Genomic DNA, 18,070 nt, shown 5'->3' on the forward strand with positions numbered 1-18,070 from the left:
TAATCCCAGCACTTTGGGAGGCCGAGGCGGGCGGATCACGTGAGGTCAGGAGTTTGAGACCAGCCTGGCCAACATAGTGAAACACCGCCTTTACTGAAAATACAAAAATTGCCAGGCGTGGTGGTGTACACCTGTAGTCCCAGCTACTTGGGAGGCTGAGGCAGGAGAATCGCTTGAACCTCGGAGGTGGAGGTTTCGGTTAGCTGAGATCATACCCCTGCACTCTAGCCTAGGCAACAGGGCAAGACTCTGTCTCAAAAAAACCAATATCTTTTGTGAAAGGAAGAGCAGGTCAATGTGGCATGCTTCACTGTTGTCTTATTTTAAGAAATTACCCCAGCCATCCCAACCTTCAGCAGCCACCACCACCCTGATCAGTTGGCAACCATCAGTATTGAGGCAAGAGCCTCTACCAATAAAATGATTGACTCACTGAAGGCTCAGATGATCATTGGCATTTTTTAACAATAAAGTGTTTAAAATTAAGTCACACATTTTTTTCTTAGACATAATGCTGTTATTGCACACAACAACAATATAGTGTCAACTTTTTTTTTTTTTTAATTTGAGACAGAGTCTCACTCTGTCACCCAGGCTGGAGTGCAGTGGTGCGATCTTGGCTCACTGCAGCCTCCGCCTCCTGGGTTCAAGCGATTCTTCTGCCTCAGCCTCCCGAGTAGCTGGGACTAAAGGTGCGCGCCACCACGCCCAGCTAATTTTTGTATTTTTAGTAGAGATGGGATTTCACCATATTGGCCAGGCTGGTCTTGAACTCCTGACCTCGTGATCCACCCGCCTCGGCCTCCCAAAGTGCTGGAATTACAGGTGTGAGCCACTACGCCTGACCACTTTTTTTTTTTTTTTTTTTTGAGACAGTGTCTCGCTGTCACCCAGGCTGGAGTGTAGTGGCACAATCATGGCTCACTGTAGCTGTCAGTTGACTTCCTGGGCTCATGCAGTCCTCCCACTTCAGCCTCCCAATGTGCTGGTATTACAGGCATGAGCCACCACACCCAGCCTTAAACATAATTTTTATATGCACTGGGACACCAAAAACTTGTGCAGCTTGCTTTATTATGACATTCACTTTATTGCAGTGGTCTGGCACTGATCCTGCAATGTCTCTGAGGTGTGCCTATATTTTAAATTCCCAGTCCAGTAGTTGTAACATCTTTGCCATATCTCAGTCTGGTTCTGATGTTTGTTCTGTGTCTTCAAGCTGTGTTTTTTTGCCTTTATACCTTGTAATTTTTTGTTGAAAGCCAAAGATGATGTTCTGGGTAAGAGGAGCCGTGATAAGTAGGCTGTTGGAAATGGGGGAGGTGTGGGCAGGGAAAGCCCTCTATAGCTCTGTGAGTAGTTCTCAGTCTTTTTTGAGCCTGTGCTCCGGGCTGTGTACTAAAAGTGCTTCTCAGTTTTCTCTCCGGTCAGCTGGGACAGGATGGCTAGAGGGTGTGAAGTTAGGTATTTCTCTTCCCCCAGGTGAGTTAGGCTCTGATTAAATCCCAATTGGTTAGGCTCTGATAAAAATAACTTCTCCTGAGGGCAGGTGTTACTAAGAACACAATGCTGTGTTTTATTTTAAGATGGTTCCTTTTCCCCTCCTCCATCTGGAATCAAGAGGGGAGTTTTCTTTGATATTCACTGTGAGAACCTGGTCCAACTTCTGGAGGTGAACCTTGTGGAGTGGAGTTTTTATCCTTAGACTTGTCCGCATTGAGCCTTCAGCAATTTTCAGATCTTCAGGGCTTTCCTGCCTTGATGCTGGTTCCCACAGAGGCTCTGCTCCCGTGTGCTGTGATTCTCTTTCTCTCCAAATTTGAGGGCAGTGGTTTGCCTTGTTATCTCATGTCTTTTACGGATCTACAAGAGTTCTTGATTTTTCACTTTGTTCAGTGGTTTGCTTGTTAGACTGGAGGAATGACTTCTAAGCTTCTTGCCTGCCAGATTGGAAACCAGAAGTCCTTGGATATGCTGCTGTGATCTAGGAAATTCCCCATTATTGCTTCTTTAAATATGTTCCTCCTTTATCTTTTCCTCTTCTGCACTCTGAATATGGATGTTAACACCATTACTTCTTTTTTTTTTGTCTTTTGCTTTTTAAACAAAATCCTTAACCAGTCCCTGACATCATTTGTTGAGTGCTTTATTTCAGTGATCATGTGTTTAATATCTGGTAATGAATAAGAGATGCTTCATAACTACTCATTCCTGCTTCCAGGCTCCTCCATTACGTTGGAGGCTATTTCTTATGCTTTTTCTTCCTTAACAGCTTTATTAACATACAGTTCATATACCTTACAATTCACCTATTTAAAGTGTACAGTTGACGGGTTCCTAATATATTCACAAAGTTGAACCATAATCAATTTTAGAACATTTTGTTAACCCAGAAAGAATCCTTGAACCCTTTAGCTGTTACTACCCAAAACTCCCTATTCCTACTGCCCATGAATTGACTTTCTGCCTCTGTAGATTTATGTACTCTGGACATTTCATATAAATGGAGTCATATAATATGTGGCCTTTGGTGAACACTTTCTTTCACTTAGCATAATGTTTTCAAGATTCATCCATATTGTAACATATATTAGTATTCCTAAATATGGCTTAATATTCCATTGTATGGATAGACCACATTTGGTTTATCCATTCATCAGTTGATGGACTTTTGGGTTGTTTCTACCTTTTGACTATGAACATAAATACTGCTTTGAACATATGTATACAAGTTTTTGTGTGGACACACGTTTTTGTTTCTCTGAGTGTAGATCTAGGAGTGGAATTGCTGGGTCAAATGTAACTGTATGTTTAACTTTTTGAAGAATTGCTAGACTGTCTTCCAAAGTGGCTGTGCCGTTTTACATTCCCACCAAGCAGGGTATGAAGATTCTGATTTCTCCACACATCCTTGCCATATTGTTGTTGTCTGTCTTTTTTATTATAGCCATCCTACTGAGTATGAAGTGTAGTATCTCATTGCAGTTTTGATTTGCATTTCTTTGATGACTATTATACTTTAAAATTCTTGTCTGTTTGGTAAATTAAGTGTGCGTTTTCCTGTAATAGCTTGTTTAGTAGTTTGTTATCCTTTTGTTTTCTTGCTTTTTTTTTTTTTTTTTTTTTGAGGTGGATTTTTACTGTTGTCGCCCAGGCTGGAGTATAGTGATGCGATCTCGGCTCACTGCAACCTCTGCCTCCTGGGTTCAAGCAGTTCTCCTGCCTCAGCCACCGAAGTAGCTGGGATTACAGGTGCCCGCCACCACACCCAGCTAATTTTTGTATTTTTATTAGAGATGTGGGTTTCATCATGTTGGCCAGGCTGGTCTCGAACTCCTGACCTCAGGTGATCCACCCACCTCGGCCTCCCAGAGTGTTGGGATTACAGGCATGAGCCACCGCGCCCGGCGATTTTCTTGCACTTTTTATTTACGGGTCTTGATTTTTTTTTTCCCCGTGAGCTCATACCCCCTTAGTGTTTTCAGCTACCTTTGCTGGCAGTTTACACCTAGGGAAGAGAGCAAAAGCCTGGTTCCTAGTTTTTGACCCTGTCAGCAAGTTTAGCAAAATGGGAGGTTCTGGGCAAAACCATTTCTCATCCTCTCTTTTTCCCACAATCAGCCACCCTCTTCTCTCAGGGAACCTCCCAGGACCTCTCGCCCAGGTGCTGCTTTTGATCTCCCTCTGGTGTTGCTTCCTAGGACTGTGGGATGCTCAGGGGCTGCCCAGAGTGGTGTCCACCCTCACCCAGGAAGGCTCTAGTGCCACTCTGGCGTTCCCTTCCAGCCAATACGTGGCTGGCAAAGTTGATTGGCAGCGATCTACCTCTCCCAGAGAAGTGCTCGGGGGAGGAGATGGCTTAACCAAGCAGCCCCTGACCCATCTGCGGGGCAGAGCCTTTTTCTGCCCTCTCTACTCTGCTGCCTCACTCGTACCCAGCCACCTGTCGCCTCCCCGGGCTTTCTCCCAGCCTTGTGTTTTGCCTTCCCTCTCATGTCTGTAGCATCTCTCAGTTGGGCTTGGAAAGGGACCAAGCAGCCCCCCTAGCTCTCCATTTTGTTTAGAATTAGAAGTATAAAGAAACTCATTTAACATTTTTTCTCACTTATTTGACCTTGGGATGCTTTTTTTCCCACACTTTACCATTCAGCAAATGCAAGTCAAGTACATAACATACACCGAGAGCCGAAACATGGCTCAAACCTGTAATCCCAGCACTTTGGGAGGCCAAGGCAGGCAGATCACTTGAGCTCAGGAGTTTGAGACCAGCCTGGGCAACGTGAGGAAACCTCGTCTCTACCAAAAAAAATACAAAAATTAGCCAGGTGTGGTGACATGTGCTACTCAGGAGGCTGAGGTGAGAGGATCACTTGAGCTAGGAGGTCAAGGCTGTAGTGAGCCATGGTCATGCCACTGCACTCCAGCGTGGGCAACTGAGTGAGACTGTCTCAAAAAAAAAAAAAAAAAAGCCAGGTATGGTGGCTCACCCCTGTAATCCCCACACTTTGGGAGGCTGAGGTGGGCAGATCATGATGTCAGGAGTTCAAGACCAGCCTGGCCAACATAATGAAACCCCGTCTCTAATAAAAATACAAAAATTAGCCAGGCATGGTGGCGCGTGCCTTTAGTCCCACTACTCAGGAGGCTGAGGCAGGAGAATCGCTTGAATCTGGGAGGTGGAGGTTGCAGTGAGCTGAGATGACACCTCTGCATTCCAGCTTGGGCAACAGAGTGAGACTTCGTCTCAAAAAAAAAAAAAAAAAAAAGTGCCAAGCGCTATTCTAGCAGGGAATCTGCTGTGAACTAAGACAGAGTAGGTCCCTGTCCTTAGGCAGGGGGCATCCTTGAGCAGGGACATTAACTAGCTCACCAGGCAAATAAGATTACATCATGCAGAGTGAACGCGGGGACAGTGATGTTACATCATGCAGAGTGAACTTGGGGAGGAGTAGCGGGCAGGAGCACTGCTCTATGGGGGTTCAGGACGGCCTCTCTGAGGAGGCAGCACTTGAACTAAGTCCACAAGGAGGAGCCAGGGTGATGAAGGGTCAGGGTGGAAGGCCCAGGCGCAGGCCTTGAGGCAGGAGTTGGGTTGGTGTATGTGGCTGGAACCTAGTGATGGCAGAGGGAACGGGTTGGTGGCTAATGAGGCTACTGGGGTGACAGGGGCCAGATCCTGCAGGATCCTACAGGTCATAAGTAAGGAGTTTGAACTGCATTCTGAACATATGGTAGGAAGCCATGTCAGAGTTTTGATCAAGGGAAGTGAATTTATGTTTTTAGAAGACTCTGGCTTCTGTGTCGAGAGTGGATAGTATGGGTGTAAGAGTGGGAGCAGAGAGACCAATGGGAGGCAGTGGATCCAGGCAGCATTGGGAGTGGTTTACACTAGAGTGGGAAGAAGTTAGGGAGCTGTATAATTTTGATGGAGCTTCCCAGAACTTACCTTGAGACATGAACCAGATAATGAGAGTATTCTGTGCAGTAAGTAGTTCAGTGCCTGGTGTTACAGTTATCTGTTGCTGCATTATAAACCACTCCAAAACTTAGTGGCTTTTGATCCCTGTATCTTTTTTCTGATTCTGTGGATTGACTGGGCACTGTTGGGTGGTTCTTTACTTAGTGGGCTGAAGGCTGGGGTCACTCATGTGCTGCATTAACCTGAGAGCTAGTTTGGAATTGGAATGACCAGGAGAGCCTCTCTTCCTCCAGAGTGCATCTCCCTGTGGCCTCTAGTTATTAACTGGTCTAGCTGGACTCCAAGAGGAAGAAAGTGGAAGCAAGCCACCAGCTGTCTTAAGACCTAGACTCAAAAGTCCCAGAAAGTTATTTCTGCTACTTTCTGATTGGTCAGAGCTATTCACAAGGTCCACCCAGCTTCAGGGGGTGGGGAAATTTATCCTGCCTTTTGATACAAAGAGCCGCTTAGTAGGGATGGAGGAATTGTTAGTGGCTGTGTTTAGAAATTACATACCACACTTTTCAGTTTTACCTTGAAACTGACTTTAAGCCTTGGAAGAATTCAAAGTTGGCCTTTGAAAATTTTGGTGTCCAGTTTGGGAAGGTGTGAAAGCAAATTATAATGGAAGGAATCTTGCTCTTTCCTTTTAACAAAGTTATTTTCTAGGTTAAGAGCAAACTGATTCTACAAAAACAAGTTTTTAAACATCATCCAACCCTTCGCAAACAACTTTATAAATGTGCCTTTTAATCTTCCATCTGATTTCTTTGCTATAAAGCCCTAATTGTACATGTTCTGTTAGTACATGACTGAGAGCCCTGGAGCGGCAGTCATTGAAGAACAACATATTTCCAGTCCAGCTCTTGGGGTTTGAAATGAAACACATAAAATCTACCAAGTCTGTTAGGATACCTTCCTAGGGAACAGAGGCCTCTTCCTCATTGAACCCCTGATAAGACCTCTCTGCTACTGAGATTTATTTTAGGGAGGCTGAGGCAGGAGAATCACTTGAACCTGGGAGGCAGAGGTTGTAGTGAGCCAAGATCGCACCACTGCACTCCAGCCTGGACAACAGAGCAAGACTCTATCTCAAAAAAAAAAAACAAAAAAGTGACTTGGGTGCTATTGAAAGCATTCCATTTTAAAAGGGAAACAGAACATAGAAGTTCAGAAAAGTTGCAGCCTGACAATGCAGTAGAAAAGAAAAACCTATTTTTTAAGGAGAAAGTCAAGCTGGCTGCAGAAATTTACATAAGTAACAAGGAGCCGAATGTTAATCCCCAAGACAATCTCCACGGCATTCCACGGGAATCCACGGGAGTGGTATTCTACATCACTCCCATTTTTGTCAAATTTGTTCACTGGAAAAGAGATTGTATTAGTTTGTTTTCATGCTGCTGATAAAGACATACCTGAGATTGGGAAGAAAAAGAGGTTTAATTGGACTTAGAGTCCCACCTGGCTAGGGAGACCTCAGAATCATGGTGGGAGGCAAAAGCCACTCTTACATGGTGGTGGCAAGAGAAAAATGAGAAAGATGCAAAAGTGGAAACCCCTGATAAAACCATCGGATCTCGTGAGACTTATTCACTACCATGAGAACAGTATGGTGGAAACCGCCCCCATGATTCAAATTATCTCCCACTGGGTCTCTCCCACACCATGTGGGAATTATGGGAATACAATTCAAGATGAGATTTGAGTGGAGACACAGAGCCAAACCATATCATTCCACCCCTGGCCTCTCCAAATCTCATGCCCTCACACTAAAAAACCAATCATGCCTTCCCAACAGTCCCCCAAAGTCTTAACTCATTTCAGCATTAACCCAAAAGTCCATAGTCCCAAGTCTCATCTGAGACAAGGCAAGTCCCTTCCATCTGTGAGCCTGTAAAATCAAAAGCAAGCTAGTTACTTCCTAGATACAATGAGGGTACAGGTATTGGGTAAATACAGCAGTTCTACATGGGAGAAATAGGCCAAAACAAAGGGGTTACAGGGCCCATGCAAGCTTGAATTCCAGCAGGGCAAATTCTAAATGATCTAAAATGATCTCCTTTGACTCCTTATCTTACATCCAGGTCACACTGATGCAAAAGGTAGGTTCCCAAAGTCTTAGGCAGCTCCACCCCTGTGGCTTTGCAGGGTATAGCCCCCCTCCTGGCTGCTTCATGGGCTGGCATTGAGTGTCCAACTTTTCCAGTTGCACAGTGCAAGCTATCGGTGGATCTGCCATTCTGGGGTCTGGAGGACGGTGGCCCTCTTCTCACAGCTAGGCACTGCCCCAGTAGGGACTCTGTGTGGGGGCTCTGACCCCACATTTCCCCTCTGCACTGCCCTAGCAGAGATTATCCATGAGGGCCCTGCCCTGACAGCAAACTTTTGCCTGGGCATCCAGGTGTTTCCATACATCTTCTGAAATCTAGGTGGAGGTTCCCAAACCTCAATTCTGGACTTCTGTGCACCCTCAGGCTCAACACAAAGTGGAAGCTGCCAAGGTTTGGGGCTTGCACCCTGTGAAACCATGGGCCGAGCTGTACCTTGGCCCCTTTTAGCAATGACTGGAGCGGCTGGGGCACAGGGTGGCAAGTCCCCAGGCTGCCTTCTAGGCTTCCAGGTCTGTGATGGGAGGGGCTGCCATGAATACCTATGGCATGCCGTGGAGATTGTCTTGGGGATTAACATTCGGCTCCTTGTTACTTATGTAAATTTCTGCAGCCAGCTTGACTTTCTCCTCAAAAAATAGGTTTTTCTTTTCTACTGCATTGTCAGGCTGCAACTTTTCTGAACTTTTATGTCCTGTTTCCCTTTTAAAATGGAATGCTTTTAATAGCACCCAAGTCACTTTTGTTTTTTGTTTTTTGTGTTTTTTTTTGAGATAGAGTCTTGCTCTGTTGTCCAGGCTGGAGTGCAGTGGTGCGATCTTGGCTCACTACAACCTCTACCTCCTAGGTTCAAGTGATTCTCCTGCCTCAGCCTCCCAAGTAGCTGGGATTACAGGTGTGTGCCACTATGCCTGGCTAATTTTTGCATTTTTAGTAGAGACAGGGTTTCACCATGTTGGCCAGGCTGGTCTTGAACTCCTAACCTCAGGTGATCTGCCCACCTCCGTCTCCCATAGTGCTAGGATTACAGGCATGAGCCACCATGCCTGGCCTTCAAGTCACCTCTTGAATGCTCTGCTGCTTAGAAATTTCTTCCACCAGATACCCTAAATCATCTCAAATTCAGAGTTCCACAGATCTCTAGGGCAGGGCAAAATGCCACCAGTCTCTTTGCTAAAACATAGTAAGAGTCACCTTTGCTCCAATTCCCAACAAATTCCTCATCTCCATCTGAGACCACCTCAGCCTGGACCTTATTGTTCATATCACTATCAGCATTTTTGTCAAAGCCATTCAACAAATCTCTAGGAAGTTCCAAACTTCCCCACATTTTCCTGTCTTCTTATGAGCCCTCCAAACTGTTTCAGCCTCTGCCTAATACCCAGTTCCAAAGTCATTTCCACATTTTCAGATATCTTTTCAGCAACACCCCACTCCTGGTACCAATTTATTATATTAGTCTGTCTTCATGCTACTAATAAAGACATACCCAAGACTGGGAAGAAAAGGAGGTTTAATTGGACTTACAGTTCCACATGGCTGGGTAGGCCTCAGAATCATGGCAGGAGGTGAAAGGCACTTCTTAGTGGGCAGTGGCAAGAAACAAATGAGGAAGATGCAAAAGCAGAAACCCCTGATTAAAAAAAACAAAACATAGGATCTTGTGAGACTTATTCACTACTATGAGAACAGTATGGTGGAAACCGCCCCTATGATTCAAATTATCTCCCACCAGGTCCCTCCCACAACACAAAGGAATTAAGGGAGTACAATTCAAGATGAGGTTTGTCTGGGAACACAGAGCCAAACCATATCAGAGATGTATTTCAAAAATTCTATATACAGTAGTAGTTGGCCCCAGTGGCTCTTTGGATAACAGAGCGATCATATAATGTGACTCGTGTGTGTTACCTACTTGATACTAGTTAATATTTAGTGAATGGGTTGAAGGCATAATATAGACAAAGTGAAGCCTAGAGAAGCTGCAAATCCAGTGTTCAATCCTGCATCTCACTCCCTCTAATGAGTTAAAAAAAATTTTTAAATGACTTCAAAATTTTAAAATTATTATTTTTCTTTTAAACAGCTGGGGTTTTTTGTGTCTAGTTTTATGCAAAGGTGTCTATAAACTTTGTATTGAAGTTTGAGCTTTCCAAATAAGTAATACAAAAAGACCTACTTTTTGACACATAAAAATATGATACTAATTATATATGGAAATTAACCAATCCTCAGAGTAATTTTGTTTCTTTTTTTTTTTTTTTTTTTTTTTTTTTTTTTTTTTTTTTGAGACGGAGTCTCGCTCTATTGCCCAGGCTGGAGCGCAGTGGTGCAGTCTCGGCTCACTGCAAGCTCCGCCTCCTGGGTTCACGCCATTCTCCTGCCTCAGCCTCCCAAGTAGCTGGGACTACAGGCGCACCTGCCACCACGGCCGGCTAATTTTTGTATTTTTAGTAGAGACAGGGTTTTACCGTGTTAGCCAGGATGATCTCGATCTTGTGACCTTGTGATCCGCCTGCCTCAGCTTCCCAAAGTGTTGGGATTACCGGCATGAGCCTCTGTGCCCAGCCTGAGTAATTATTTCTATATAACCAGTGTTTCTTTCTCATAGACTTCCTTGCCGTCCAGGAAGGGATTTCGACACCAGACCACCAAGTTTTTGTATCGCTTGGTGGGATCAGAAGATATGGCTGTGGACCAGAGTATTGTCAGCCCTTATACCTCTCGGATCTTGAAACCTTATATCAGGTATATGGAGAACTAGAGGTGTGATGTCAGGTGTGTCATGAGGGATAATGATTGTGGTTTCTGTGCCCTGTTCTCCTGTTGGAGAGAATAAAGATCACAAACTGTGAGCAACATTGGCAAGGACTGAGTTCTGTGCTTCACCTCCAGTTTTGTCCTTTGCTTGTTTCAACTCTACTTTTTTGCAGAGAACATGGTCCTTTGAAAGAAACTTAAAAAGCAAAAATAAATTAACTGAAAGATTGCTTTGTGATGATCATAATCATTATTTTATTTATTATTATTATTTTTTTTTTGAGACAGACTCTTGCCCTGTCACCCAGGCTGGGGTGCAGTGGTGCAATCTTGGCTCACTGTAACCTCTGCCTCCGGGGTTCAGGGAATTCTCTTGCCTCAGCCTCCCAAGTAGCTGGGATTATAGGCATGCACCACCAAGCCCAGCTAATTTTTGTATTTTTAGCAGAGACAGGGTTTCATCGTGTTGGCCAAGCTGGTCTTGAACTCCTGACCTCAAGTGATCCGCCCAGCTTGGCCTCCCAAAGTGCTGGGATTACAGGCGTGAGCCACTGGGGCCGGCCCTCATTATGTTATTTTAAATACTAAAGTTGTATATTTTTAGTAGTCTGAAATGAAAAAATGTGAAAGCCATCTCAGTTGAGCCTCCATCTGGACTGGATGTATATGAAGCAGTTTCCAATAATGAATGTCATTGTCCAGGCAATGAAATGGAAGCTGAGCTTGCTAGAGAGGACCCAGCAGTGTCTGGCACTGTAAATGAGAGCACATTATTGCACTCATTGCACTACAATTGCCCTGCAGCTCCATGATCACCCTGATCCTCCATGCCAGCACCACATTCCTGGGCAGGCACAGTGAGAAGCAGTTTGTGAGCCTGCTCCAAGCTCACTGTGTCTCTGGTGTTCCCCAAATGCCCCACAAAGTTGAGTGTTCCCTCTTCTGGCCTCCAAGGCACTGGAGATGCATCCTCATGTCTGACTCCTTGGGGTGAATCTGATGCTGTATCTGTTTCCTCACTGTTCATGAAGGCACCTAGCACAGTCCCTGGTGGGTACAGAGGGCTTTGGCCTGATGAATGTTCAGAGTGGATTTTAGATTTCATACATAAAAGTATAGCTGTAATCAAGCCAGCTTCGTGTAAAACAGTGCAGGTTACTTTAAAGTTTCAAGCAGATCAAAGAGTTTATATGAGTCAAAAAGCTAGGAATAATACCAGGTATTTTTCTTGACTTGAATTTGTTTATCTTCTGTGGTACCGGAGGCGTGATTATGAAACAAAGCCACCCAAACTGCAGCTCCTGTCACAGATTCGTTCCCACCTGCACAGGAGCGACCCTCACTGGACGCCGGAGCCCGACGCACCTCTCGATTACTGTTACGTGCGGCCAAATCACATCCCAACGATCAACTCCATGTGTCAGGAGTTTTTTTGGCCTGGTATGTTCCCCCTCCCAAACCAGGCAGGTCATTTTTCTGTACGGTCCATTCTAGCAATTTTTAAAATTAGTTTATGTGATATCCTTAAGATTTTTATTTATGATTTCGTTTAGTTTGTCTCTGCTAACATGGAAATATTAAAATACAAATACCTCTTGCTTTCCTAAAATCTAGAAGAAGCCAGCAATAAACAGTGTTTTTGTTTGTTTCTCTTCCCTGTTTGTCTCTGTTTCCAGAGTAAAAGATTCATCCTGTTTTGCTTCTGCATATGTTTAGATACCAGGTAATGTCTATCAAAGATACACAGACTGGTAGCTTGGGCGTGTTTGGACACTTTTGTTTTTGGCTTAATAATTCTTTATGTTTTGTTTATTTAGCTGTTCCTTAGAGAGTATTAGTACAGCCAGAAGGTGTTTTTTAAAAGCCAAATGCCCTGATCACAGACTGTGAGAATAAGGGTAAACCCAATATAATTTGTCATTTTATCAGCCTTAACAAAATTGCCTCTGAAGACCAAAGTCATTAATAAAAGGAACACATTTGCATTGCTAAATATAAACTATTCTTTGTGGATCTGCTTTCCCATGCTGCCTTGAAACCTAAAGGAAATAATACATGTCTTTCAGATGTTAGATACGATTTCATCAAGATAGAGCTGTGTCGTCTTTATTGTCACATAATCACATAACTGTGAATGTGGTGGCAGAGCTGCACTCATTCTTTTGGGAGTCATACTGAGCCAAAAGTAACATTCTGGGAGCATCTCCTGCTTCCTGCCCTTATGTTAGGTGCCTTCCATACATTATGCACAGAAGCATATTTTACTTATTTATTGTGAAAGGTAGCATTTGTACAAAAGAACTTATAAATTATATGTGTGGGGGGTAAAGGATGTGATAGAACACGCTCGGGGGATCTTTACTTAACCCTGTCAGGTCTAGGTATGCTCTTCATCTTACATATTGCAGAAACGGAGTCTCTGAGACATTTTGAAATGTGCCAAGCCACACATGGTAGAGGAGGCTGAGTTCAAAGCCAGCTGTGTCCAATTCTGAACCCGTGCACTGCTACCTACCCTATTCTGCCACTCTTCTTTTAGGAAATACTATGTAATTTCAATATTTTCTAAAATTCACTCTTATTTTTATGATCTGGATGTGTGGTCTCTATGTTACCTCCAGTTTTGGTGTTTTTTTTTTTTTTTTTTTTTTAGCACGCAGGTGTAGCTATATGTACATGCTGAACAGCTTGGTGTTCCTTAATTCTCAAAGGCATGTGGTTTGAGTCTCCGATGGTTTCTTTTCTTTAGGCATTGACCTGTCTGAGTGTCTGCAGTACCCAGACTTCAGTGTTGTTGTTCTTTATAAAAAAGTCATCATTGCCTTTGGCTTCATGGTTCCTGACGTGAAATACAATGAAGCTTACATTTCATTTCTGTTCGTCCACCCTGAATGGAGAAGAGCAGGGATTGCAACTTTCATGATCTATCATCTGATTCAGGTAAGTTGTCTATGTTTATGATTTATCACCTGTGTCTGGGCTCCCCTGAACAACCTGGAGGAGGAATGAAGCTGAGCTAGCCCTTCCCGGCATGGCCCAATGGAATGGTTTCCTTGTAAACCAAGTGAAGAAAGCCAGTCATCAGCATTCATGAGGTTATCAAAGCACACAGTCAAAAATCTCCGACCCTCTAAAATAAGATTATTATTCAGACTCAGGTTTCATAGAAACCAGTTTGTGAACATGTGTATAAATAAAATGAGAAAATACCAAAAGCAAGAGCTTTAGGGTGGACTATTCATATTAGTAGTAGCTACTGCTCTTAGGATCATCACCTTCGCAACTCAGAGAAGTGAGGGTAGGACTATTATTTTTATTTTTTTAAATATTTGTAAACATTTTAGCACAACTGTATCAATAAGAATATGTATATATTTTTTGAGACAGGGTCTCATTCTGTCACCCAGACTGGAGTTGCACAATCATAGCTCACTGCAGCCTCAACCTCCTGGGCTCGAGTGATTTTCCCGCCTCAGCCTTCTGGGTAGCCAGGACCACAGGTGCACACTGCCATGCCCGGCTGATTTTTTGTAGGGACAGGGTCTCACTGTGTTGCCTGGTCTGTGCTTGAACTCCTTGGTTCAAGCAATCCTTCCACCTCAGCCTCCCGAGTGCTGGGATTATGGGCATGAGCCACTGTGCCTAGCTACATATTTTATTTTTGCTGATAGTTTTTAATTTTACTATCACTGTATAAGGCTGATATGAACCTTCTAAGATTTGATTCTAGTATTGAATTATAATTCATCCTTTAATATATTTGTATCACCTTTGAAGAAAATACACCATATATCACCATCAAAAAACATGCAAGGATTTTTTTCCCCTAGAATTTTTTTTAGTCAACTTTTACTTAGAAACCATTTGGTATGGAGGATTATATGTTTATGCAGGCAAGATTCCTTTTAAAGAGGAGATGAAGATGATAAAAGTTGTTTCTCCAATTTTTAATGAAACTTGCTTAATAATTCCCAAATGTTGGCAGGAACCTTGGAACCATTTTCCTAGAAATTGCTTTCCTTCTCTCCTTAGGCAGTGACTATGTAAATCACTCACTGAGTAATTAATATGTGCTACTTTGGGTGGTGGTTTTCTCTTGAGAGCTTCTCAGTTATTTCTACAACACTCCCTTTCTCTGCCCCATCCCAACCAAGAGTTGATCTCTCAGTATGTGTCTTTTTAACCTAGGAGAGCACTTAGAGGATTTGCTGCCGTATCTGTCACTGGTAAGGGCCTGAAGACAGGGCAGGAATAGTACTCTGTCCTTGTGTGTGTGTGTCCTTGGTGCCCAACATGAGGGCTGGTACAGAGTCAGTCCCTGCTGAGTGTTTGCGAGGCCACTGGAGGAGTGGTTCATCTTTGCAGGTGGGCACCTTCCCCTCCAGCCAGACCATACACCTGAGGGCCCAAACATAGGTGGCGCACAGTCGCTGGCACTCAATGATGGCCACGGTGAGATCACGTATATTTATTTGCAATCTAGCAAACACTAATATGACCCCACAAAATTTGCTTTAAAAACTCACAAAGTGCTCTTGTCCCTGGCATACTGGTAAGTGCTCTCTTGTCCTAAAAATGCCTATGGATACACATGGAAGATAAGCAGAGAAAGCAGGTAGCTATCAGATGACTGTCAACAGAGGAGTTCTTAGAGGCCTGAGAGAACCATGGGTTATAAATCTCAAGGACTCTATCAACTTCAGTATTTCAGTGCCTTCTTTATTAAAAAGTAAGTTCTTAAATGATATGACTTTTGGGACACCTTACTCTGTGTAGCTGATTAAAGAATCTAAGGACTTGCCTTGTGTTGATAGAATGATTGTTACTCTTTTCCCCTAAGATTAGGTCAAAGCTGAATGTAGAAATCTCAGTTCTAAGAAGCTAATTCTGTCAGTTTTAGAGAGACAGAAGGTGGACTTTGGGATTCAGAAGGTCTATACAAGGGCCTCAGGTTTTATAATTACATTCTTAATATTTCATGTTTGTGCATGTAATTTAGCAGGCCTAGTAAAGGAATTTTTACAGGTTTTGGGGAGGTACAAGATAACATCTAGTTTTAAAAAGCAAAACTTATTTTGTTCTGTATTTATTCAAGGTTATCATAGTGTTAGGTATTGAAATGTTTGACATATTTAAAGGTAATTGAGTTGTAAATAATAAAGCTGACAATAACAATATCCCCATTGACCCTTTGCTTCAAAGAAAAATTAAAAACACCCAGAATACTATCAGTTTCCTTGGTCTTGTGAATGTTTTGATCAGCAGCAAAATGTCATTCTGTTTCCAGCTGTTGCTAGGTGTTGCAATGTCTCAGCCTCAGTCTCTGATTTCTCCGGTTTCCATAACTAACTGCCTACACTTAAAAGCATTTCTTTACCTACTCATTTTCCCTCAGGCCTTTCCATTTTTATCTTGTATTTTTCCACTCTTTTGGCAGACCTGCATGGGCAAGGACGTAACCCTTCACGTCTCAGCAAGCAACCCCGCTATGCTACTGTACCAGAAGTTTGGATTCAAGACTGAAGAATATGTGTTAGATTTCTATGATAAATATTACCCATTGGAGAGTACAGAGTGTAAACACGCATTCTTTCTGAGGCTCCGGCGCTGATGCGAATACAGCTCACAGAGAAACGCATGTGCTATTGGAGAACAGGTCTTTGTGGAGATCTAAAGGCAGTGATTGATTTCACAGGGAGCTCTAATCTTCTCTGTGATTACATGGTCCTTCAAACTCCCAACCAAAGTGAGAAAAGCGGCATGCAGTGAAATGAGCAGTGAGCAGCCCTTTAGCAAAATCGCCCTCCAGTCCTTCCTGGAGATGCCTTCAGCCAGCATCCCAGACTCCACAGTTAAATGAACGATGTCGTGATTCTCCCTCCACCTGACAGTTTGTAAGAGTGAAAGAGCATCTAACCTGATGCTCTTGGAGAGAGATAACCTGTCTGTCATAACTTAAAGGATGAGAAAATGTGGTGTAGCTATTAAAGATTCATGCAGTCCCAAAAGGCACTGTCCTGGGATGATGAGAGATTATGAGGTGATTTCATAAAAGGAATCCAACCCTGTGCCTGGCCATTGATGTGTTGTCATTGAATCCAGGAGGATTTCTAGGGCACTGAAGTTTTGTTGTTTCTTTTGCTGACTTTGGTTACAGTCAGAAAAAATAAACTAGATGTTTGTGTCTACATGTTCTACATGTTCTACCTGTTGTACCTATTAGCATCTTCCTGCAGGGACTTGGGCCCATGGCCTGGGAGGTTGGTTTGGGATTGGGGTTGTTGGGCAGCCTGCCATTCACCTGGCCTATCCTGGCCCTTCTCATGCCCAAGACAGTTGTTTCACAGGAGTGGAAGTGTGGGTGATGCAAGTAGAACCCTCTAGATGTACCCTGTGTGGTCTGCAGGACTGGACTGTTTGCTGTGTTTGTGGATGTTGGCGATAGACTGTCAATCAGGTTGTTTGTGATCCAACAAGAACATTTCCAAAAGTATCTAGGTGTTCTCAAATAAAAAGCTTTCTTTGCACAACCCATGGCCAGAGCGTCAATCTAGTCAGTTTGCTTTCAAACCCTCTTTAATTAAGATCAGTGGTTCTTAACTTTTTGGGACATGGATCACTTTGAGAATACAAAGAAAGCTGAATACTCTCTAGAAAACTGTCATGCACATTTACAATTTTGCATCAGGGATCTGTCGACCACAAGTTAAGAACATCTGTTCTAGAAGCTGTACTTGCAGCCAGCTCGAATTCCTTTGTGTGAGAGAGAATGTGTTGAGCTCCCACATTAAGCCAATCTGGAAGCTGTTCAGTCATCTGGGGAAACAGTTGAGGCTCCATTTCATTTGTGAGAGGAACTGTAGCAGCACTGTCTTATCTGTTTCTTTCCTTTTCTTTACCTCCCACCCTGCCTCCCAAGAGTTTTCTGCCTCTTTGGAAGGTTTTTGTTGACAGAATGGATTGTAACACCACGAAGTAAAATTGAGGAGACAACATTTCCACATCTGTAAACCAGCTTGTGATTGTTGTATGTGAATGTCAGGCATTTGTTGTTGCAAAGTGGGGGCTCAAATAATTGTCTCTGTAACTTCAAGGAGCTGAGGAAAGCTGTGATTGCTTTTACTGACTCTGTTTCACTTTTTTTTTTAATTTTGAGAAATTTTAAAAACCCTTTTCCTTTCTTTTTTCTTTTTTAAATTTTGAGACAGGGTCTCACTTTGTCGCCCAGGCTGCAGTGAAGTGGCACTGGCGCGATCTCAGCTCACTGCAACTTCCGCCTCCCAGGTTCAAGTGATTCTCCTGCCTCAGCCTCCTGAATAGCTGGGACCACAGGAACACGCGACCACACCTCGCTACTTTTTTGTGTTTTTGATAGAGATGGGGTTTCACCGTGTTTTCCAGGCTGGTCTCGAACTCCTGAGCTCAAGTGATCTTGGCCTCCCAAATTGCTGGGATTATAGGCATGAGCCACCACACCCGGCCTTTGAGAAATTTTAATCACACACAAAGAGAATGATGCCACAAACCCCATCACCCATATTCAACAATTGTTGAAATTCTATCTCATTTGCTTCATTTATCCTTTTTTTTTTTTTGCTAAACTATCTGAAGGTAAATTCTAGATATCATATAATTTTACCACTACTTACTCAAATAGGTATTTCTAAAAAATAAGGATATTTTCTTATATAATCTCAGTGTTCATTATCAGTCCTCTAACAAGATGAACACGTTTGGAATTATC

General features: G+C 43.3%; 1 protein-coding gene across 4 annotated transcripts in view; it reads left to right on the forward strand.

Annotated features, from left to right (window-relative positions):
• KAT14 (lysine acetyltransferase 14) overlaps window positions 1-16,514 on the forward strand; it is a 45,373-nt gene extending 28,859 nt beyond the window's left edge. For 2 of the 4 annotated variants that reach the window (XM_008962940.4, XM_034946895.3), the window contains exons 7-10: window positions 10,178-10,314; window positions 11,591-11,766; window positions 13,076-13,266; window positions 15,764-16,514. In XM_008962940.4, the coding sequence (XP_008961188.1) occupies window positions 10,178-10,314; window positions 11,591-11,766; window positions 13,076-13,266; window positions 15,764-15,937 (678 nt within the window). In that variant the 3' untranslated portion in view covers window positions 15,938-16,514. Of the gene's footprint in view, window positions 1-10,177; window positions 10,315-11,590; window positions 11,767-12,002; window positions 12,050-13,075; window positions 13,267-15,763 lie in introns of those variants that run through there. The other 2 variants (XM_055104480.1, XM_055104481.1) reach the window with 1 other exon arrangement.
• The last annotated feature ends 1,556 nt before the right edge of the window (window positions 16,515-18,070 follow it).

This window comes from Pan paniscus, chromosome 21 (assembly GCF_029289425.2).
Source record: "Pan paniscus chromosome 21, NHGRI_mPanPan1-v2.0_pri, whole genome shotgun sequence".
Classification (NCBI taxonomy): Eukaryota; Metazoa; Chordata; class Mammalia; order Primates; family Hominidae; genus Pan; species Pan paniscus.